General features: G+C 43.4%; 2 gene segments (V, D, J or C); both read left to right on the top strand.

The window, feature by feature from the left end:
• LOC122232563 overlaps positions 1 to 24,903 on the top strand; it is a 1,057,381-nt gene that overhangs the window by 61,024 nt on the left and 971,454 nt on the right.
• LOC122232697 lies at positions 5,421 to 5,937 on the top strand. The segment is given in 2 exon segments: positions 5,421 to 5,493; positions 5,585 to 5,937. Coding segments are annotated over 2 exon segments (399 nt in total).

The raw sequence follows: 24,903 nt of genomic DNA, 5'->3' as shown, positions 1-24,903 counted from the left end.
CCTCAGTGTCTGGGGCCTTGGGCCAGAGGGTCACCATCTCCTGCACTGGAAGCAGCTCCAACATCGGGCGTGGTGAATATGTGAACTGGTACCAACAACTCTCAGGAACAGCTCCCAAACTCCTCATCTATGGTAATAGCAATCGACCCTCGGGGGTCCCAGATCGATTTTCTGGCTCCAAGTCTGGCAGCACAGGCTCCTTGACCATCACTGGGCTCCAGGCTGAGGACGAGGCTGATTATTACTGCTCAGCGTGGGACAGCAGTCTCAGTGCTCACACAGTGCTCCAGACCTGTGGGGAAGTGACACAAAAACCTAGTTACTCATTTGTGAAGAGCGTGAATAACCCAGCAGCTGCGTGCTCAGCTTAGTCTGTAAGTTCTGCTTATTCTTTGGCTGATGCCCTGCGCCCCGCTCCATCCAGTTGCACCCCATAGGAGTGAGGCTCCTCCTCTCCCTTCTCTCCTCAAGGTCACTCAGATTAGTTCATTCATAGACAGATGGTCGCTATGGTACCAGAAAGTCCTTGTCCTCATGAACTATGACAATTTACTTCCATGCTAGTTTATATTCATTTATTGTCTTCTGATCTTTCAATGAGTGAAACATCTTCCCTGTTCTGAGCCTCTCGATGGGGCCTCAGCACTGTCCCTGCTCTGCTAGATGGACAAATCAACTCTCTTTGCATCTGGTACCATTTTGCTTAGCTTTAACCAGATGACTAGTTTTGTTTGTATGCTGATATTTGTGGGGAATACAGGAAACGTGCCGAACTTCAAATTGAAAAGGTGAAATAAAAACAATCTGCCCAGAGCAAATCTTGAATGTGAATGTCTGTAGAAGCTTTCTTCATAACCATCACATGTAAAAGCAATGAAAACTCTGCACACGGATGTTTATACCAGCTTTTTACATAATCTCCAAGACTTGACGTGACACAGATTTCCTCCAGTAGGCTGCACATTGTACACTGGGAACTTAGCCAGCTGTAAAACAAATGACCTCTGACGTCACAGTAACATACACCAATTGTAAATACATATTTCTCCAGAAAGGAGAACATTTAAAGTGCTGCATAACACAATTGTAATTGGATTACATTTTAGAAAAGGCACGACTCTGGAGTGTTTGAAGGTCAGTGATCGACAGGAGGCGGAGGAAGGAGCAGGAGGGTGAATGTGTGAAGCACGGCATTGCATTTATGGTGGTGACACTCTCGTACGGGACACCGTGATGGCAGCCACACCGTACTGCTGTGTTGTCACAGATCACTATACTCTGCAGCACAATAACAGCACCTTAGGGCATGCATGTAAAGTCATCTAGGAAGTCTCGGGTCTCTAATAGGGTGCACAGTGTGACATCATCCAATCTACTGCTACGAGGGCGTGAACCTGCTTCGCCGAAGGGGCGGGGCGAAAGGGTGCTGACCTGAGGGACTTTGAAAAGGAGGGGAGCCTGTATGTTCAGAGACAAAAGAAACCACATGTAAGTTTGGCTGATGTAACTCCATCACTCCAGTTGATGGAGTTGTATCCCATGGGCTGAATAGTCAATAATCGTGATGTGTCTGGGCTGTGCACTGGAAATGAACAATGAAGTCAATGGTTGCAGATGGTGGGAGGCAGTGTTCTCTCTTCAGGAATGGATGCTAATGTTTTATGGGGGTCTTAGTTTGTCCGTAACTGAAGTGGTGGCCAGACCCACCCTTGTGGTTCTTATTATGCCTACGAGGTATTCTTCAGCTACAACCATCAGGAATCTTTGAAAAATACGGGTTTATTACTTACAAGACCTGGAAACTACACAGCACACTTGGGGCTACAGACTGAGGTCCTGGGCAGAGAAAGAGAAGAGGAAGTGGGGGTGGGGAGCAGTGACCAGAATGAAGTGCCCCTTCCCCTGGGAGCTGAGGGGGTTGAGAAAGATCCTGTAGGTCTGCCTCCCTGTGGTTGGAGGTCCTGGGGATGTGCAGGTGGGGTGAGAGGTTCCTGTTCTTCAGCCCCACTTCATAATGCCCACTGTCCCAGGCATTTCAGTCTGATCTTGGATGCTCCACCCTCACGGACTCTCATGACCTGTCCCGAACTCACCCTTGAGTCTACAGGTCTGCAAACATTACCACCAATCATATTTTCACTGTCACCAGCCCTCCCTGGGCATCAACCTGGGAAAGACAAACCTACCCCCGGCTCAGCAGAAGGTAGGACATCATTAATACACACATGCCACATGAATGATGAAGGGACTGGGTACCAGAGCCAGCCTGGACTTAGGGACTCATGGGGGATCCTCTCACCCATTCTGTACAGGGGTATGGTACCCTGGGTTCTGTCCCAGGCTCCTGTCCTTCTTACACATCCACACCTGGGTGGAGACTGCTCACCACGCCTGGACACCAGCCTCAGGCACAGTCACTGTTTGCTGCCACCAAGGTCAGGGTCCACCATTTATGAGCTTGAAATTCACTATTTCTACTTGTTTCCCAGATCTTCAACTAGTTTCTTAATAGAGAACCATCTCCTTATCTAATGCTTGCCTGCAGTCAAAGGCAGCACCATCTGACGGGTCAGTCAGAGCAGGAACCCCCAGTTCACACTATCCTCTTCCTCCTTCTCTCCCCGAGTTCCTTCTGCCTCACAGTCCTGAGCGTCTCCTGTGAGCACAGCCTCCTGTGTCTCCACCTCCTGTTCTCCTGTCTCAGTTGCTCTCCCTGGACCACATAGTTTCCTAGGTCTTGCCCTGCCATGTCCACCCTCTGACCCCTGGTCCACAACGTCACCAGATGGTTTCTCCACTCTGTGAAGTCACATCCCATCATGGTTAGAGCAACTTCATGCCCTGTTTTGATTTTCCCTTCTGTGAGCTCATGTGGAGAACACAGTCATCCCTTTCTTTCTCCTGAGATGTAGGAAATGACAACACAGATACATGTAATGTGAGAGTAGTTGGAACCCATTGCTTTAATGTACAAGAACTCTGGAACACTGAACATGAAGGTAAGGTGCTAAATCTCTCAAAGTTCATACATCAGTGAAAGCCATACTGATGATGGAGTGTTTGGATTTGTTTTATGTTCAGGAAGGGAGGAGGATGAGGGACAAAGAAAGGTGGAAGAGTCAGCAAAGTGAGACCTTGTGGTTGGACATGAATGCAGGCTATTCTTTACACTTTTGTTTATTGTTTTTCAACTTGAACAGGGCCATGATCTATCTATATCTATATCTATATCTATATCTATATCTATATCTATATCTATATCTATATCTATATCTATATCTATATCATCTATATCTATAATCTACTTATCTATCTATCTATCTATCATCTATCTATCTTTCCACCTCTAGCTTTTTTCTTATGAGGGATGATGTATGCATATCCTGCTATAAATAAAGTTCTACTCAGAGTTGCCAAAATATGTGTTTCATCCACGATCTGAGGTTATCTCGCGTCTCCTCCCAACAGGCTGAGGAAGAGGCAGCTTGGAGACCTTGGAGGAGATGGGAATTCAGGATTTTAAGTAATAGGAAAGAAGGGAAGTTGGAGGTAGAGATCAAGGGGCGTGGCTGTTCAGGGAGTGGAGAAGTTGGGGGCGGGGGCAGACCATAATGAACACCTTGGGTAGGAAAGACTTTGGGTTTTATGCCAAGAGCACTGAAGGACCTGTCTGAGTTCGACGAGGAAGATCCCTCTGACTGCCTTGAGACAAACTGTCTTAAGGAGGTGGGTGTTTCTGGTCACAGAAATTTACTAAAAAGGGCTTTGAGTCGAGAAGTGTGGGAATCATTTGCACAGTGAAAGTTGAGGTGGATCCATGGTGCAATGAGAAAGTGAGGGTTTATGGAAGCAAATGCTCAGACATTGAACACATCTGAAAAACATTAAAGTCTCACATTTAACCTCTATTAAACTAAGACAATGTGTAATAAAATACAGGTAGGGAATTTTCTTTTAACATAAGGAAATGTTATGACACCAAAATAAACTCCTGACAAGAGATACATGACACAGATATGCAGAACCTACAAATTTGGGGAATATAAAGTCAACTCCTAAGATTAAAAAGTATGGGACACTCTTCACTGGTAAATGTGAAGCTAACCAAAGCTATTGTATGTATGTATGTATGTATTTATCTACTGATCAATAAATCAAATGTAATTATTAGCAACACATTCAATTCAATTTTTTGAGATGTTGGCTGAATTATCCTCTTTGGAATATGCCACTAGGTGAGTGTATTCCTACAAAATTCTCTTTCTATTCCTTTCCTGGGAACAACCTCTACAATTTCTTCCAAGCAGCTCAATTGTCCCCTCTTCTCTGACACCTGACCTGATGCACACCTGGGTCATTCAGCTTTGTCTAGAACATCCTGTAATTAATTATATATGCACAGGGCTTCTCCTGGAGGGAGAAGTTACAATAATTAAGCACAAGGATCAGAATCATGGTACAGGTATCTTTACCTTTTAAAAGTTCTGTTTAAGCCACTTACCTTCTAGGAAACATTTACATTAGTACCTGTCTTTGCTGCTAAAAGAAATCTGAGGAGGATTTTCAGTTTTACAAAGGAAGAAGAACCAAAATAGCATCCAGCCTTTGTTTTGCAGGAAGCCTCTACAGAGACAGGGCACAATCAAGCAGCATCAAGGGTGCCATCTAGCTCCTCTCCTGAGAACTGCACACACAGCATCTCAGCACCAGGGCACCAGAGCTTTGAACTGTGTACGTTATGTGCTCTTACTCTCCATACATTTTGTGCATCTGAGAACAAGATGTGTCCATAGGTATTAGAGGAGCCTAGGAAAGGTTGCTTTTTGAGTCAGGAAACATGCAACCAATTGTCCATATAAATTAATGTTAATGGTTTCTTTGCCTTCTTCCGTTTGTGGCTAAGGTTCTTAGGGGTGATGTACTTTCAGATAGCAGGGGGAACATGTGCTAAGGATTGGACGACGGATGTGTGCAAAGACAGGGACCTGGTGAGCTGCAGAAACCAGCTGGGCTCTCGGGGCTTTGAGACACAGTGAGTGCTGTACCCTGTGACCAGGAGGGGTGCTGTGGGACTGTCTTGTGCTTCCTACAAAGCTGCTTAGCGAGGACCATTCAGTCAAGGGCACCTGACCCGGGGACTGAGCCCTGTGCTCCTGATGGGGACTCAGCAGTTGCGTCCTCTCTGGCCTGGCAGAGTCCCCTGAGGAGGGACCTGTGTGTTGTTTCAGCAGGTGCTTCCTCCCAGGGATCTCCCCAGGGGTGAAGCCAACCTCCATCCTCCTCAGTGTGTGGTGTCTGGCCGGTTCCGGCATCAGGGCCGAGGGAGGGGCTGGGCAGTCACCAGATGTGCCTCATTTGCATGGACGGCCCTCCTCTGGCAGATAGTGGAGGAGAAAAGGAGGCCTCGGGCAGCCCTGCCAGCTGTGGGGACCAGGATCTATATCACCATGGCCTGGACTCCTGTCCTCCTCATGCTCCTCTCCCATTGTGCAGGTGGGGAAAGGCCTCACGGAAACTGGGCAGCCCTCAAAATCACTCCTCCTGAAGTCGGAATCTTGAGAAATTTCTCCCTGTTTCTTTGCAGGTTCCCTGTCCCAGCCTGTGCTGACCCAGCCGGCCTCCCTGTCTGCATCTCCGGGAACAACAGCCAGACTCACCTGCACCCTGAGCAGTGGCTACAATGTTGGCAGCTACTACATAAATTGGTTCCAGCAGAAGCCAGGGAGCCCTCCCCGGTATCTCCTGTACTACTACTCAGATTCAAATAAGCACCAGGGCCCTGGGGTCCCCAGCCGCTTCTCCGGGTCCAAAGATGCCTCGGCCAATGCGGGGCTTCTGCTCATCTCTGGGCCGCAGCCTGAGGACGAGGCTGACTATTACTGTGCTACAGCTCATGGTAGTGGGAGCAGCTACCTTTACTCACAGTGTCACAGATAACGAGGAAGTGAGACAAAAACCCCTGAACTCACAGACCTTGTCTCTGAGTCTCTTTTATTGAGAAGCTTCTGTGAAGGCTCCTGTAGGGAAGACACCTCTGTGGTGAGACCTGTCCTTGAGGAGGAAGGAGTGACACACAGATGATGCTATTGTGTGAAGACACAAGATGATCACAGATGTCACAAGAGCACACGCAGGTGAGGGAATAGAGCCCAACTTCCCATGACCCAGGGTCTGTGGAAAATTTAAAAAGTATAAATATTCAATAATTGTAGGTATACGTAGAGGCTTTGGCCACCACCGTCATGATTAAATTGACAACATTTCCATCACCTTCAGAGAAAACCCTGACCCACCAGCAGCGGGGCCATTGTCCCCCTGCACTCAGCCCTTTGGAGCCAATAATTCCTTCCTGTCTGTAGCGATTTCCCTACTGAGCACATTCCCCGGGTGCCGAATCACAGAACATGTACCATTGTAAGCGCTCCATTCACTGGCATCGTTGTAGGAGCATCACCACCACCATCTGGAAATACACGGAAGGCTTCACTTACTTGCTTGTCACCCTTGTGCGAAGGCCATGCTAGCTTCTGTATGGCTCCAATTTTAATGCACAGGCTGTCAAAATGATCATTGTTTATTTTTCCATAGTGGCCTATAAGATAATTAGGAATTTCGGTTTTTAAAAAAAAATTTATTCTCCGATGTCTATTATTCTCTTGTCACTTTTTATTTTGCGCATTTGTGCACACAAACGTTTTCCTCAATATTTTAGCCAGTTGTTCTATTGGGTTATGAAAAAGAATATTATGTGTTCATTAATTTTTCTAGTTTTTGTCTCATATGTTTTTGCTTTACTTGTGGTGGGGAGGTGGACTGTGTCTCCTTTCCCTTTTTTTCTACTCCCTTGTGTCTGGAAGATGCTAAATGCCTCCTTCCCCCAATTTTACCTCCACTGAGATATTCACAGAGCTCCCCTCCCAACTTTCTCACCCCATCTGCCCACAGTTCTGCATCTGAGACGTCCTGTCTCCCTCCTGCTCGTCCTGGATGCCAGTTGTGTGGTCAGGGCTCAGGTCTCCACACAGGCTGTCCTGTGTCTTCACACTCAAGGGACTTTCTTCCTCTGGCGGTGGTTCATGCCTGCTGCTAGCTCTCCCCTTCCGTCTCCCACAGCCTTTTCTGGAACTGACTTCTCTTTCCACTGAAGCTCATGTCTTGTGGTGTGAGCATGGGAGTGAGGCTGCCAGGATTCAGTCATTAGTGCCGCATTTATTTATTCATTTATTTTCACTAACAGGTTGTGAGAAGTTGGTACATAACCTGTCTTATGTTAACAGGATGTAAGTCTTGTGTAGTTTCCTGTTGTCTTAATTGTGTTGGTGTTTTTAAGAGCTTTAATAGGTATTTTGGTTTTTCTGGGTGGATATCACTTCAGCTACCCAGAATTGTTTTTGAAAAATTCATTTATGTAAAAAAAATCATAATAAATCATGATTTCCTTTGAAAATAGATACTTTCTAAATTAATTACTGTGTTTTATTTTTTTTTAATTTTTTTTAACATTTATTCATTTTTGAAAGGCAGAGAGAGACAGAGCGCGAATGGGGGAGGGGCAGAGAGAGAGGGAGACACAGAAACAGAAGAAGGCTCCAGGCTCTGAGCTGCCAGCAAAGAGCTTGACGCGGGGCTCGAACTCACGGACCATGAGATCATGACCTGAGCCGAAGTCGGCCGCTCAACCGACTGAGCCACCCAGGCACCCCTACTGTGTTTTATTTTTTACTTGGATCTAACATTGCTATAAAAGGCAGAAGTGATGAAAGATAATTGCTATCACAATTTTTACTTAATATTTCTCCACCGTTTCTTATTAATACATTCAATAAATATAGCTAAAACCACAGGTAAACAATAGGGAGAAAGAGTCAGCTTTTGTACTTAAGAATGAAATATATCATGTAGAGGTGTCTGGGAACTACTGCGAGTCCCTTCCTTGGTGAGTCACAGGGAGAGGCTCCACCAGATGCTGTCACACAAAGTAAATTTGATCTGTGGCAAATGAGGAAATCAGGGGGGATAACTTCCAAAGCTGTGACTCCCTGAGTTAGGGTGAGTGGGTTCCTTTCTTTCATTCAGGGTTAGAATGAATGCTCAGTAAGGTGACTTTTGTCATCCCATGTAAGGGTGGGCATAACGTTGTGCAGAGGTACTGCGAACATAAGCTTGTGTTTGCACCCTGTGGTATGTTAGTGAAGCTTGTCCTCCTCCTAGGGCAGAGACTTAACATTATAAAGAGGCAGAGGTCCCTGGAGGACACTCCCTGGTCCATCTGCACTGGTGGAGCTGTTGCAGGAGATAAAACTGGTCTAGGCTCCCAGGCTCTTTCTGCTGTTTGCCTCTGAAATAGATGAACATTCCTGTGAAAAAGAAGGGGTGTCAGTGGGGGTCCTGCTGGTGACTGTTTTAACCTCATTAACCTGTGGGGCAAGGTTTCAATCCTGCAAAAACAACTCAAGCATGTGCTTTAGGTCAATGTTTACTTTTGTTCCTGGGCTGGGACTTTTCCCTCTGGGTCATTGTCTCTGAAGCACTCAGGCTATTTCCTGGCCTGCTGGAGACTGGTAGGTTGACATCCCCTTTGGTCCCCTCAAACCCTGAACTCCTGACCTTGTTGCGTTTCTCTTTTCTTTTCCACCCAGGAAAGTGCTCAGTATGGGTGCTGGGCAAGTAGAACCTGCAGGGCACAGACCACAGAAAATAGCTGGGGGCCTCAAATGAGTGCTCTTGGGGCAGGAAAGCTGTCTCCTCTTTATATTGTTTCTTCCCTGGGGACCCCTAATTTTCTGCTTGCAGATGCCTCAGGGTATTTAGTTTAAAAATACTGCACTCACTAAAGTCATGAGAAATATGTAAAATGAAGTTTCTATTATTTCAACAATAATTTAAATAACAATGATACTTTTTAATATGCTAAACATAATGAAAATTGTTCTTAAATACTACCAACAAAGTAAAAATGCTAATACTATCAGAGAACTGGTTCCTAACTCAGATTCTGCTAGTTGCCGCTGGAAAGTCAATACTTGAGAGACAAGGGATGGTTGGAAAGGAATGTGTGCTTTACTCAGGAAGCCAGCAACCTGGGAAGATGGTGAACAAATGTCTCAGAGACCTTCTTCCCCATCCAGAAGAAGCCCTATAGTTTTATAGAGGAAGGTGCAGGAAATGGTGTGGGCTCCATGTAGGAGAAACAAGTGTGCAATCGGCTAATCCTATACAGACATGACCCTTAACAGACTTGCTGGCATCATTTGCAGCTGTTTCAAATGTGGTCAGGTCTTCTCCTCTGGAAAAGTTCGTTCCTTCATTACTCAAGGCCAGTGGTATGCAAATTTCAAGGAAATTAGGTTAATTCTGCTGAAGACCAAGGGACTTAGGTCAGCAAACAAGGAGTGTTTAAATTTGAAGCAAGTTCATCCTTAAGACCGGTGGGAGTGCTGTTACACTAAGAGCAAGTATCCTGAGACTGTGTGCAATCTGCATATTAAAGGACAATGTAAAATTCCCTGAAGAATGTGAAAGCATATTTGAAAAAAATTGTGAACATCTTATTTGTGTCATCAACAAGAAAACAAAAGATAAGCATTGTTAACAGTTAGTAGGTGATCCCATGCAACTTATCTTCTAGCTTCTATTTTCCAGTTAGGAGTCGGGATGGAAGATACTTTCTCACTTCAAGGGAACTGAGGAACGTCTGACCACACATTGCAGACAGAGAAAAACGTAAGAATGGATTATAGAGAGAGACGTGAGAGATGAATTATCACACAGTGTCTGAAGTAGGGACGCCCTAGAGTAAGTCTCCTAAATTCACAGCGGGAGCAGTCAGCATGGCCATGTGCACCTGCAGCCACAGTCCGCTGGGGGATTCAACTGGGGAAGAAGGAGCATGGTGGATTCCACGGAGGCGGGTGATTAGTGAGGTGAGTGGGACTAACCCTAGAGGGGTGTATGGACTGTGACGATGATAATGCTGACCCATGATTTTATGTCTGTGAGTGAGGAGGAACAGGGAGTATAAATAAGGAAGTGAAGGAACCAGCAGGGTAAGGGGGAGAGAAAATGCCATTTCTTCCATGTCATGATTATCCCCTCATCCTGACTCCTGCCTTGTCACCTTGATTTCAAAGTAGAAGTAGAAATAAATCAATTGTGATAACAGCCAAAGTATTAAAATGTCAGATGATAGCGGGCTCCCTCACATTCTCAGGTAGGTTTGATTTTCTTCCACTTCCTCCTTATTGAATGTGGTTTCCCCCGTTCTTCTAATTCCACACGTCCTCCACCAGTGAGTCCACTCCCCTCCTGATATCCCCACCCACCCCATTTGTTGATTCGCTACAAGCATTCATGGATGGCCCCCACCTTCTATTGCCAAATATTGACCTGAACCATTTTTATCTACACATAATTCCTTATATACTCCACGTTTTTGAAAAAGAGGAAATTGAATCAATTCTATAAAAGTTATGAAACCAAATGACTGCATTGACATCATCATCCAATAGAGACTCCATATGTCATCATTACTTCTCCATCCCTCATCCCCAGAGGCCTTGCTGGTTACCTCTCCTGGATGATCTCACTAATGATTATGTTTTGATTCATGCCCTCCTCCTGATTTCCCCGTGTAATATTTCCTCCAAAACTCTCATGGTCTCTGTTCTCCCTCAAGCCTGCATGCTCTCCAACCAACTTCCTTCCTTTCTTCTTCATGGTCAGATATCACAGACTTGTATATTCCTCCCACAGGCTCTGCTGTCTTGTGACCTTGGGCATTATCACCCACTATATCTTCCTTCACCCAGGACACCCCTCCATCTAGATTCTTTCCAAACCACACCCAGATCCCCACTTCTAGGAACCTCATCCACAGAAACTTCTGCGTGTTGGAAATAAACACATAGAGGATTGTCACTTAGCAAAGTTGTAAAAGAAAAAAAAGACTCACCATGTATTTCTATCCATTGAAGTCCATTGTGACACTGAGAATCTATTCAAATGAGTGAGGTAGGTGTATTGTGAACTTTGAAAGATGCCCTCATTGTATACTTGGTAAATGTAGAAGAAGACAGAAAATATATATACACAAAAACACATACATATGTATATATGTGTATGCATACATATATATGTGTGTGTGTATATATATATATATATATATATATACATATATACATAATATCACTTAAGCACACTTGTGTAGAGATGGCATGCATTTGATAAAATATATATTTATTGAAGAATGAGGGGAAAGTCTGAAAAGATACCCATATGAAACTGTTTACTTGAGATAGCTGTAAAGGTAGCTGAATGGAATTAGCAAGAAAAAAACTTTAAAATCTGCATATACACCAATATAGTGTTTGGATGTGCTGTTTTGTGTCATATTATGTTTGTTTTGTATGTACCATTCTGAGTACTTAGGTCAAAAATATGTTTTGTTTTGTTTTTTGTTTTGTTTTGTTTCAGAGTACTCAGTAACTGCAACCTGAGGCCCAGGTTGGTTTAAATGACTTTACCACTGGAGTTCAAAATCTGCATATTGGGAGTCACTGACTGATTAATATCATAAATCATATAAGATTTGAAGACATCAATTTAAACATGAAAAGATTTTATGCAAAGAGAAGTACACTTTTGTAAAGAATTCAAAAATGAGTCCAAATAGAAGTTTTCAGAAAAAAAGATTGCAAGAACATTGAGGACAATAGTCTGGGAACGTATAAGTAGCAGCATGAATTTAAAATGTTGGAGAAAAGCAGAAACATAGAAAGTTAATGGTTTTTCTCTTAGTCGTTTTACTTTTAGCTTTGTTGTAGAATAGTGTATACAAAAATACTGCCTATTGAATACATACATATTTTTAATGTTTCTTTACTTATGTTTATATTTATGTTGAGAGGGACAGAGAGAGAGAGAGAGAGAGAGAGAGAGAGAGAGAGAATACCAAGCAAGCACAAAGCTAGACATCGGCCCTGATCCCAAGAACCATGAGATCATGACCTGAACGAAAACCAAGAGTCTTTGCTCAATTGACTGTCACCCACGTGCCCCTTTACATCTTTTCTTTTAAGTTTATTTATTTATTTTGAGAGAGAGAGACAGACAGAGAGAGAGAGAGAGAGAGAGAGAGAGAGAATACCAAGCAGGCTTTCCACTGACAGTTCAGGGCCCGATATAGGGCTTGAACTCAAGAACTGCAAGATCATGATCTGAGCTGAGGTTGGTCGCTTAACCAACTGAGCCACCCAGGTGCCCCTGAATATATACATCTTGATGAGTTTGGACATATGGGTCACCTGTGATACTATCAACACAATCTACATACTACACTTATCTATCCCCTCAAAATATGTATATATGTCTTTTTGTTGTTGTTGCAAGAGCACATGACCTGATCTATTTCCTTAACACATTCTAAAGTACAGAATACCATATTGTTAACTAGAGATCCTATGTTGTATCACACATCTCTGGAGCCTATTTATCCTGCATAACCGAAACTTTCTACTCACTGAGCAACAGTTTTCCATTTCTGCTCTCTCAGTCCCGGGCAACCACTGTTCTATGCTTTTAGTAAGAGTTTCCCTACTTAGAATATTCATATGAGTGGAACTACATAGGATTTGTCCATCAGTTACTGGCAGGCAGGCAGACAGAGAAAGAGAGACAGACAGACAGACAGAGAGACTTGGGTTCCTACTCTGTTTCTATGGCCACCAAATTCCACCCTGGTAAGTACATTCCAGAGGGTAGAGACCAGAGAGAATGGTCTCACTGGTCAAAATCCAAGCTATTAAAATGTAGAATGATAAGAAAGAAAATGCTTATCAATTTTTTTTCTGGCTAAGCCTCTTGTAGCCACACTAATATCTAGGAGAAATAGACCATGGGGCTGGGGACTGTGGGGCTTCATGGTTACTTCATTTAATGGAAGTCTTCTTGAGGTTGGTGAATGACCTAGTATCAGTCTAACATGTTCCCTGAACAACTTAGCCCTTGAACTGAGTTTTTGGAAGTGAACATTTTAACAGCTTTTAAGTGCTTGACCTGCACCACTAATTTTGCACTTTGGCTTCCAAGATGCCCCTTAGCAACAGTCTGTAACCCACATCAGATTTTATCCAAACTGACCCCAGTCTGAGGAGAACCGTGGACTCACCAATCTGTGGGACTGACTCCAGAAGAAATCTTCTAGGGCCTATGTTTGCTGTCTGTCCCATAGTAATTTCTTTTTAGGGCATAGAACACTAAAGACACAAAGGAAAACAAAGATCATCTCTGGGAAGAAATGGATCAATAACTAAAATTTGTTTTGTTGTATTTTTACTAAGATTTGCTGAGCCCAAGGAACTAGCACCACAATATTTTCTTCCGCTAATTGAAATGTAGAGAGAAAAATGTCCTCATACTACTCTTGCTCCATTGGACTCCGCAGACACAGATTGTGTGGGGCTCACATGGTAAGAAATCACCTTTGCTGACTGTATGTCACATGTCCCAGGATGTCAGCTGCTGCATCACATTTAATCAAGTTCACATGTCCTGCCCTCTCTGACATCCGTCATGGAGGAAGAAGTTCCTATGGACTAAAAATCAAATCAACATGGGAAAGATTAATAGGACATTAATCAAATTTAGTTTCATACTGATGGGGAATCCACATATACCTGAAATTTCAAAGACAGTCATACAACAGAAAGCTTCTCGGACATCCTGAGGAAAGGACAGGGATAGGGGTCTGGGGACACAAATGGGAATGAGACCGTCAGCAGGAAGGTGTGAAGAGATGTATGGAAAAGAAAGATCACACTGTTATGCAGATATGTTTCTTAGGTACAGAGAAATCTCTGTTAACAGCTCTGTTCTTGATTCAAGCAGGCGGTAGAGGGAGGAATAAAGAGCTTTTACTTTGGATTGATTGAATTGTGAACGTTTTTAACTGAAAATAATTTTCATGCCAAAGATGCCCATCTTGGGACAGCCTGACCTTGGCCCCACATCGTCAACTTGACTGTGGTGATGGCTTCATGTGTCTATACACCTCTTAAAATGTATCAAGTTGAAAAGTTTAAGTATGTATAGTTGATTCTAAGTCACTTGTAGTTCAATAAAACCGTTGTAAACAGTTTCAAATCTCTTCAAAATGAAAATGTCTGTCTTACTATCTGTCCGTGAACACCCTCACAGTCCAGACATCTCCATGCAGTGGTCACCCCATAGCATTTGTCTTCCTGTCATCAGTGTCTGTGGCTAATGTATCTGTACCTTCTGTTACTGCTGCTAAGAACCCTGCTCTCCTTCCAGGAATTTGTTTCTTTCTTTGCCCTGCAGCAGGACATGCAGCCTGCATCAGACCAGGTCACGAGAGGCCCCTCATGTGGCTGTGCTGAAGAAGAGGCTCAGGCATTTGCCCCCAGGCTTACCCCTTCCCACCTCCCTGTGTTCCCACTCACCCTGCACAGGGTTATATTCCCACATATCTTCCTCCTGGAATTCTAGGAGTTCCCATAATGGAAAAGGGTGTTTATTAATATCAGTTACCTGGGGACAGATCAGGTGCGGTTGCCCGTGGGTATCTGAGAACAGACAGTGATCATGTTGTCAGTCCAGTGTCCTCAACACATTACATCCACTGAGAGAGTGATATTTGGCCAGTGGGCAGCACGGGACACTGTCGATCTTTCCCTCATGTCTGCACTGGTGGTGACTTCTGTGTAATTCTCCCAAATCACCCAAATACCCCATGGCTGTGTTATCTGTGCCTGTGTCTGGTGACGGGGACTCAGTGTCTGTCCCACCTCTAGGCTGGGCAGAGTCTTCTGCTCACACGTTTGTGGAAGGTCCCAGCAGCTGCTTCCTCCTTAGTCACTCTCAGGGGACACACTGTGAGACTCACCCATCAGTCCCCTATGTCTAAAACCTGAGTCCATACCTGAGCTGGTTCTCAGAGTGAAGCAGAGTTCACCAACAAGGGAAACAAATTTAGAGGAACAGCTCCTCCTCCCAGAGACCAATGAAAGGCATCACAGATGCCTGGGTCAGCCCAGCTCCAGCCTCGGAGTCTTTGCAAGGCTGTGTCCATCATGGTGTGGACTCTTCTCCTTCTTGTGCTCCCCTCTTGCTGCATATGTAAGAACTAAACTCAGACGTCTGGGGCATCCCCGAGGCTAGGTCAACCGCTTTGGATCACACCCACAAGCAGCTTTACCTCCATCCCTACCCCATTACCATGAAGGTCTGTGTTTGCAGATTCCCACCACAGCCAGTGCTGACTCAGCCACCCTCTTCTGGGCGTCCCTGGAAGAATCTGCAGGACTCATCTGACCCTGAGAAGCAACACCATTGTTGGCAAAAAATAAAAAAAATTAAAAAAAAACATACTGGCACAAGCAGAAGCCAGAGATCCCTCCCTAGTTCCTCCTGAGATTCCACTCAGGATCCTATATACATCAGGGATCCTGGGTCCCCTGTCATTTTCTGAATCCAAAGATGCTTTGATCAATTAAGTTATTCCAATATGTCTGGACTCTAGAATGAGGACAAAGTAAAACCAAGGTGACTATTATGGTCATATATGCCAAGATAGTGCTAATGCTTATGCAGTGCTTTAGATCCATAGGAAAGTGAGACAGAATCTCCCTCCATTCTCTGGGCCTGGTGACATCACCCCTTAGGTGGTTCAGGAGTGATTTCTGTTATCAGATTTTCAACAGACTCTTTGTTGTCCTGAAATGAGATGATTTAACAGTGTCATATTCCTTCCTTCAGTTAATTTTTTAGATTGATAACCTATTCTCACCTTGTTCATGTTTTCAAAGGCAAACTACATTGCTGAAAGGTAAAAATTACTCTGTGGAGATGTTACAGGACAAAAGTTGTTGATTCCAACTCTGGATCTAGGGGTGGATCATAGATAGTTTTTGGTCTGATTGCTTCAAATCTGGGCTTCAGTTTACAAAAACAGCATGTGGAAACAAATGGTGGTCTATATAGAGGCAGTAAACTATCAACACATAAAAATAAAATCTGGGGCACCTGGGTGGCTCAGTTGGTTAAGCATGAGACTTCAGCTCAGGTCGTGATCTCAAGGTCCCTGAGCTGCAGCCTCGCCTCTCACTCACTTGTGCCCTCTCTCTCTCTCAAAGAAAAAAATTAGTAAGTAAAATCAATGCCATTTATAATGACATAATTATGAAATTCTTAAGGATATATTTTAGAAAAATGGAAATCTTGTATATGGAAAATTACAAAACATTTCAGAGAAATTAGAGAAAAGTTGAATAAATGAATAGATATTCTTTGCTTGTGGATCAATATGTTGAATTTGGCTAAGGTAAGGATTCTTCCCAAAATTTTCTGTCAGTAGTTGGTGTCAATAGCTCCCAGGCAGAAAACAAACAAAAAATGGAGTATCTTTCACAAATAGAGACACAAAAATTCCAAAGAAAATACTAGAAACAGTATTCAATCATATATATATCTACATATATATACATATAGATATATATATACATATCTATATATAGAGAGAGATATATATACATATATACCTATAAATATAGATATATATATACATATATATCTATATATACATATATATCTATATACATATATATATCTCCTATATTAACAGGCTAAAGGAGAGAAACCCTGATCTTACCAACCATTACAGAAAAACATTTTGCACAATTCATTATAATGGACAAGAATAAATGAATAAATGAATGCAAATGATAAAAGTTCTCAGAGAATGAAAAATAGGGGACCTAAGGAAAAATGCCTAGGAAGCTACAAATATGATCATAAATATATACATTTAAAGAGTAATAAAGAATTTTGGGAATGTTGAAGAATACAAGAGCAACATAGAAAGATCATTTAGATGTGTATACACTAGCAATAAGAACGTGATAAGTAATTTAAAAGAACACTTAAAACCACTCAATGATGATGTATTTGGGTGCATATTTAAAAAAATATGTACAGGCCATTGGTGCTGAAATCTGGACAATCCTGGGAAGTGTACTCAAAGTGGATCTAAAACAGTGGAGAGATATGTTGTGTTCAAGGATTAGAAGATGAAATCTACTAAAGATGAAAATTCTTCCCAAATTCTATAAAAGCGTAAGTCAATTCCTATCACAACAATACAGATTGCTATGGATGGAGGGTAGATACATTGGCCAATGGAACAGAACAGAAAACCCAGAAACAAACTCATAAAAGTATGGATAAGTATTTTTGACAAAATTGCAGAAGACTTCCAGAGGAGAAAGGATGGCATTTTGGATAAATGGCCACAGAACAATTGGATATCCATAGAAGGGAATTAATCTTACCTAAAACTCTCACTTTATAAAACAAAATCACTAGGGACCCCTGGGTGACTCAGTCGGTTAAATTTCCAATTCTTCTTTCAGTTCAGGTCATGTCCTTATGGTTTGTGAGATGGAGCCCCACCTAGAACCTCAGACCCTGCACTGACAGCACAGAGCCTGCTTGGGATTCCCTCTGTCCCTCTCTCTCTCCCCCTTCCCCTCTGGAGCGCGCGCTCTCTCTCTCTCTCAAAGTAAATAAAGAAACTTGAAAATAAAAAAGAAAAAATAAAAAAAATAAAATTCAATAAATGGATTATAGACCTAACCGTAAAATATAAAGTTATAAACATTAAAAAATGGAGAAAATCTTCAGGATCCCAAGGTTTAGACAAGACCCCATCAGCAAAAATCATAATAAAAAACTGATCAGGTGGCCTTCACCAAAGATAAATTCATTGTTTTTCCTTAACTTTGTAAATTAGTAAGCAATAAAATTAGCTACAAAATAGATTAAAATAAAACTCAATTTATTGGACAGTAGTCGGAATTCATTGATATAATGCACAGAAATTGTAAAACATTCACAAGGCAGGCATATTCTAAATTGTATACCAATACAGTGGTATGATGTCTGTAGTATTTTCTGCCAGACGCCAACAATTTACCACTTAATTGTGGTAAATGTTTGCATCTCACGTTAGAAGGACTCATTCTGAGAGTGAAAATCACTGCAGTAACCATAGACGTGCTATGAGATCACATTATCCATGATTCAGATCACTGATGTGTGAATAGACAGAGACCTGGTGAGCTTAGGAAACCAGCTGGGCTCTCAGAGCTGTGGGACACAGTGAGGTGTGTGCCCTTCAGCCAGCAGGGGGCATTGTGGGACTGCCCTGTGATCTCTACACAGAGGCTCAGTGATGCTCTTGAACTCAAAGGAGCCTGGGCCTGGGGACTGAGCCTTGTGCCCCTGATAGGGACTCAGCTGCTGTGTCCTCTCAGGCCTGACAGAATCCCCTGAGCAGGGACATGTGGGTTGTCTCAGCAGGTGCTTCCTCCTAGTGTTCTCCCCAGGGGTGAAGCCAACCCTCATCCTCCCCAGTGTGTGATGTGAGCTGAGCTCCAGCACCAGGGCTCAGCGAGGGGCTGGGCAGTCACTGGATGGACCATATCTGCATGGACAGCCCTCCTGTTGCAGAGGGTGGAGGAGAAACGGAGGCCAGGGGCAGCTCACCCCACTGTGGGGACCAGAGGCTATGTCACCATGGCCTGGACTCCTCTCCTCTTCATGCTCCTGTCTCACTGCACAGGTTGGGACTGGCCTCAGGGACACAAGGTAGCCCCAAATGATTCTTCCCATGCTCAGCATTTTAAGAAATTTTTTTCCCACTTTTTCCATTTTTAGTCCCATCACTTATGAGTGTCTCTGTTATAGGTTCCCGGTCCCTCCCTGTGCTGACCCAGCCACCTTCCCTCAATGCATCTCCTAGAACAGCCAGAATCAAATGCACCTGAGCAGTGACATCAGTGTTGGTGGTTATAGCACATACTGGTACCAGCAGAAGCCAGGAAGCCCTCCCCAGTATCTGCTGAAGGTTCTACGCAGACTCAGATAAACACCAGGGCTCCAGGATCACCAGCTGCTTCTCTGGATCTGATGATGCCTCGGCCAGCACAGGGCTTCTGCTCACCTCTGGGCTGCAGCCTGAGGACGAGGCTGACTATTACTGTGCAAACTGGCACAGTGGTGTTGGTCACAGTGACACAGACACATGGGAAAGTGGGACAAATACCTCAGCCTGCTCAGACCCCTGGTCTCTGACTCTCTTCCCGTTTAAAATAACTGGAGGGGCGCCTGGGTGGCTCAGCCGATTTAGTGTCTGACTCTTGATCTCAGCTCACATCATGACTCCTGGTTAGTGAGATTGAGTCCCAAGCCAAGCTCTGCACTGACAGCATTTAGCCTGTTTGGGATTCTCTCTCTCCCTCTCTCTGCCCCTCCCCCACTCATGCTCCTGCTCTCTCTCTCCAGATAAATAAATAAACTTAAAAAAATAACTGGAAGGCACACTGACTGTACTTGGAAATGGCTTCTAGATCACAATGTCCTTCTTCCCACTTTCCTATTCAACCTCTTTGTAGTCTCAGGAAAACAACAACAACAACAAAATACAAGCAACAACAACAAAAAAACCATGATGATGCAGAGACTTTGGTGATCCAGGTGTAAAAATCAGAACTTGTTGAACTGGCTTTTTTTCTCTTTACAAAGGCAAGTCAACTTTCCTTAGTTTTCTCGGCCAGAGCCTGTGGACCGTTGGACAGTCCTCCACAGAATGGATTCTGTTCCTCCAGGAGTCAGAGCAGAGACCCTCCCTTCCCTCCAGGCTCCTGTGCTCAGGGCTGGTTGAGTAGCTCTGTGTGCCAAGCACAAAGTACTAAGACTGGTGCTGAGTAAGGACTAAGAAGAGGAGGAATCCCAGGCACAGGGCTGGCCTGGCACCGGGGCTAGCTACCTGCCCTTCGGTTGTGGTATCAGGCGATGGTGCTTAGCCCTGGGAGGAGCTTTGGGTGTCAGGTTAGCAAACCTCCCAGTGGGGCTTGTGAGGGTAAGGAGGAGGCTCAACCACTGCTACAAAATGCTGAGCCTGTTCTCGGGAAGGTGGGTGAAGTGGATCCCACAGATGTGAGTTTCCCCCAGCTGCCACCATCATGCCCTGGGGGCACCTTGTGGCTGGTTTCCTGAGCTCACAGACCCTGATTGTGAGCTCCTTTCCTGCTGCATCGGTTCTCATCGGTGATCCATGCAGTAGAAAGGCTGTGGGGCATCATGAGAAAGATCTCCCCCATCTGTGCACAAAGGAAGATGTTACCCTAAGAGAAATAAGTCCTACAAAAAAGGCAAATGCTGCATGATCTCATTTATATGTAGAATCTACAGGAGAAAATAGTTTTAAAAATCACTGCAAAATTTTACTGATGATGATGAGTTAGAATAGGGTAACATATAAGCGTGGGGAGGATATTTGCATGAGGACAGCTTCTTAAATATATTTTATTTTCAACTCATAATTTATAATTATGAAAATAAACAACAAAATTTACTATTTTAATCACACTTTAAAGTACAGTTCAGAGGCACTAAGCATCTGCACAGTGAGTGTTTTGTAACCATCACGACTTTCCATTTCCAGAACTTTTTCATTATTCCCAGCACTCAGCAGGGGAATGGGTAACCTGGATATGACAGAGGAGCCAGGGCTCCAGAAGCCCATGCCAATGCAAGAAGCAGCAGAGAGAAGAAGGCACCTCCCTTGGGGGCTCTTGGCAGGTGTGCCTGACTCATGTGAAAGCATTCTTTGGGCTGTGCTTCTTACCCCAGATTAACCATGTGGATGCACGCTGCCCTCCATGCACGGGTATCAACGTGTCCCATTACAGGGGGTCCAGCACTTCCAGCTTTTTCTCCCAAAGTGTGTCCAGACACTTCAGTGACAACCTGAGAATTTGGGTCATCTTCTGTATGAGTCATGCATATTCTTATCTGAATCCACACCAAACTCCATGTCAGCTGTCTTCCAGAGATGTCACAAAGGCCCTGTTTTCAGCTCACTTGCTCCCTGGTGATCAAGGGGAACTTGCATTACTTTCTGGTCTTTTTATTCTGTGGCATCTGTCTATGTGTGCCTTTCTAGGTCACTACCATACTGTTTTCATTATTATAGCTTTGTTGTATAATTTAAAGGAAGAAGTATGTTGCCTCCACCTTAGTTCTTCTTTCTCAAGATTGCTTTGGCAGTTTGAGGTCTTTTCTGGCTCTATAAAATTCAGGGTTTTGGGGTTTTTTTTTGTTTTTGTTTTTGTTTTTGTTTTTTTTTTTTTTGCTATTTCTGTGAAAAATGTCATAGGAATTTTCATAGGAATTGCCTTGAATCTATAGATTGTTTTGGGTAGCATAGACATATTAAGGTTATTTTTGTGGTGGAAAACACTGGATTTAGGAATTACCTGGAGGTTGTGTGTGAGGCATAAGGATGTGTCTAAGATGACACCTGTGTCTGTGGTTAAGAATTTAGATGGATGATGACGGCCCAAAGGAAAGAAGAGATACATGTTTAGCCATAGAGTAAGAAAGGAGATATTTGTATTTTTTTTCTTGTTTCCTTTGCTGATGTATTTTTTAATTCAAAATTGTTTGCCAAGCACCAACTAAGTATTATCAGCAAGCTCCAGATAGTGCTGCAAGGAGCAAAAAAAAATGTGCAGGTGATGGACACATGCTGGATTTTTTTCTGACTCACTAGGAAAGACAGTGATCAGATGTGTTATGTGAAGTTCAAAGGGAAGCATTAATCATTTGTAGGAATAGGAAATCCAGTTCTATGTTGAGAGTTGTTGCAGTATATATACATTTATGTAACCATATCATATTTTATAACTTGTGTAGAGGTGGGTGGACAGAATGACAGCTGTCTGAAGTCCAGAGATTCCCTCTCTGCTCAGCTCCAGGGACATCCTGGAGTCATCCAGTCATAGGTGAGTCTGGAGACTAAGACAGCAGGGGGCACTGTGGGCCTGCCCTTGAGGGTCTATGTGGGGGAGGGATCTCAACTGAGCACCCAGGTCTGGAACCCTGCCTTGTGCCCTGTGCTCTGTGCTCACTGGGGCCCTGGGGAGGCTACCTAGTCCCACCCAACACTCAGCTGTCACCAAATTCAGCCCTAGAGACCCCAGCGGAAAGAGTGATTTGCATGAAGGCTCCCTCGCTGCTTTCCCAAGAGGGGAGAGGATAAGAGAGGCTTTGTGCAGGTCTGTCACTTGTGGGCTCAGAACCACAGCCTGGGGCATCTCCACCATGGCCTGGACCCCTTTCCTCCTCACTGTCCTTGCTCTCTGCTCAGGTGACTGGCTGTGGAAAGCAGGGGGAGTGATTATGGGCTATCACTGTTCTTCTTCTTGCCCCCTCTTTTTGAGAACATGCTGTGGGCAATACCATGAGATTCACCTGTATGTGTGTCCACTGCTCTGTTGCAGGATCCTGGGCACAGCCTACGCTGACACAGGAAGCCTCCATGTCAGGGTCTGTGGGACAGAAGGTCACCCTCACCTGCACTGGAAACAGCAACAATGTTGGGTCATATTATGTGGGCTGGTACCAACAGATTTCTCACGGTGTCCCCAAAACTGTGATGCTCGGAAGTACTAGACCCTCAGGGATCCCAGCTCGGTTCTCTGGCTCTGACTCTGGGAACACGGCCTCTTTGATTATCTCAGGCTTGCAGCCTGAGGATGAGGCTGATTATTACTGCTCAACGTGGGACAAAAGCATCAAAGCGGACACAGAGCTGCAGGCCCATGGGGACCTGAGACAAAAACCTGCCCCTGTTCCCCATGGTCACCCCCATGACTTCCTGTGACAAACAGGGACACTGTGGAGACCCTGAAGGGTCTGACTCTGAGCCCAGAGGAATTTTAAGGAGTTAGTGATAGAAGCTTCTTCTCATGTTGTATTTTCTAAAAACAAAACAAGTCTATTACGATAATTTACATGCCATAAAGTTCAATCATTTAAATTGTATAATTCAGCAGTCTGTAGTATATTTACTGAGTTTGGCCACCACCATCATGATCAAATTGAGAACATTTCCATCACCTGCAGAAATAATCCACCAGCAGTCAGGCCATTGCCCTCCCCCCCGCCCCCCCCCCCCCCTTGCAGTCAACCCTTTGCAGCCACCAATCCTTCCTGTCTGCAGTGATCTTCCTATTGTGCACGTTTCATAGGTGCTGAATCACACAGCAGGTGCCATTCCAAGTTCTCCATTCACTGGCATTAGGAGTGTGGGCAATGTGTGGGGACTTCACCACCACCTCTGTAAATATAGGTAATGCTTCATGTATAGACATGTCCATCTTGTACAGAGTCCATGCTAAACTATCTAGATGTCTCCAACTTTAATACAGAGCCTATTGAAATAGCAGAACTATTTTTCTATAGTGGTGTATAAAGTAATTACAATTTCCTTTTTTTTAATTTGTATTTTCCAATGTCTATTACCACCATTGTCAGTTTTAATTTTTTATATTTCTGCATCCTCCATTTTGGTTCAATAATTTAGCCAGTACTGTTTTACTCTTATGAAAAGTAATATTATGTATTAATTAGTCCGTTTTTCCTGTTTTCATCTCATATACTTTTGCTTATGGTGAGAAATGGGCTATGTCTTCTTTCCCTTTTTCCTATTCCTTTGTGTCTGGAAGATGCTAAGTGTATCCTTTCCCCTTTTTTCCCATCACTGAATTGTTTCCAGACTCCTTTCTTAACTTTATCACCTCATCTGCCCACAGCACTGCATCTGAAACATCCTGTCTCCCTCCTGCTCTCCCTGGATTCCCATCCAATTGGCAGGGCTCAGGGGTCCCTACGCGCTGTCCTGTATTTTCACACCTCAGGGGACTTTCTCCTGTGATGGTGGCTCAGGCCATTGCTAGTTTTCCCCTTCTGTCTCCCACAGACTTTTTTGTCCTGACTCTTCTTTCCACTAAAGCTCATCACTTACGGTGTGAACATGAGAACCAGTCTGTCAGGATTCTGTAATCCATTTTTATAATGGAGTTATTCATCCATTTATAATGATTTATTAATAGGTTTTCACTTCTAGGTTGTATGAATTTGGTACATGATCTGCATCATGCTTTACTGAAGGTGTGAATTTTGCAGTTTCTTCTTTGTCGTTAATTGTTTATGTAGACACATAATTATGAGCTGTGATGGGTATTTCTAATTTCATTGCTGGGTATTACCTTAGCACCAGAATTTTCCATATTTGTAAATATCAAAAAAAAAAAACCATACTAAAAGTCACTTCTTGAAAACTTAGATGCAAGTTTAAAAAAATAAATTGTTTTATTTCATTTTTTTGCCTTGTATCTAACATTGACATAAACAGTAAAAATTATCAAAGAATGTTGGTGACCAATACTACTTAATATTCCTCTTCAACTTCTTATCAATACAAAATGAATGGAACTAAAGGGAGAAGTAAAGTGTAATGAGAAGGATACAGGTTTTACTTTTTTAAGTTTATTTATTTATTTTGTGTGAGAGAGAGAGAGAGAGAAAGCAATGGAGGGTCAAAGAGAAAAGAAAGGGAGAGAATACCAGGAACTCTCTGAGCTGTCAGCACAGAGCCCAACCCGGGGCTCAATCCCACAAACCATGAGATTATCACCTAAGCCAAAATCTAGAGTGAGCCACTTAAACTACTGAGCCACCCAGGCCCCCATTTTTTTTTATTTGAGAGAAGAAATATATATTACATAGTGAGCTCAAGGAATTTAGTTTAAAAATATTTTGCTGATTCAGTAGAATCATTAGAAATACATAAAATAAAAGTTTTATTTATTATTTTTCATAATAATTTAAAGAAGAAATATGCTTTTTCGTAAGTTAAAAATAATGAAAGTGATCCCAATGATATTACCAAAAAGGTAAAGGTTCTGAGTATACATTTTGAGACATGTGCAATCTGTATGTATTTAAAAAAAAAAATCGTGAGGAGGGGCCAAGATGGCA

This window comes from Panthera tigris, chromosome D3 (genome assembly GCF_018350195.1).
Source record: "Panthera tigris isolate Pti1 chromosome D3, P.tigris_Pti1_mat1.1, whole genome shotgun sequence".
In the NCBI taxonomy this organism is placed as follows: domain Eukaryota; kingdom Metazoa; phylum Chordata; class Mammalia; order Carnivora; family Felidae; genus Panthera; species Panthera tigris.
Note: the sequence above shows the minus strand (reverse complement) of the source record. Positions and strands in the feature narration are given on the sequence as shown.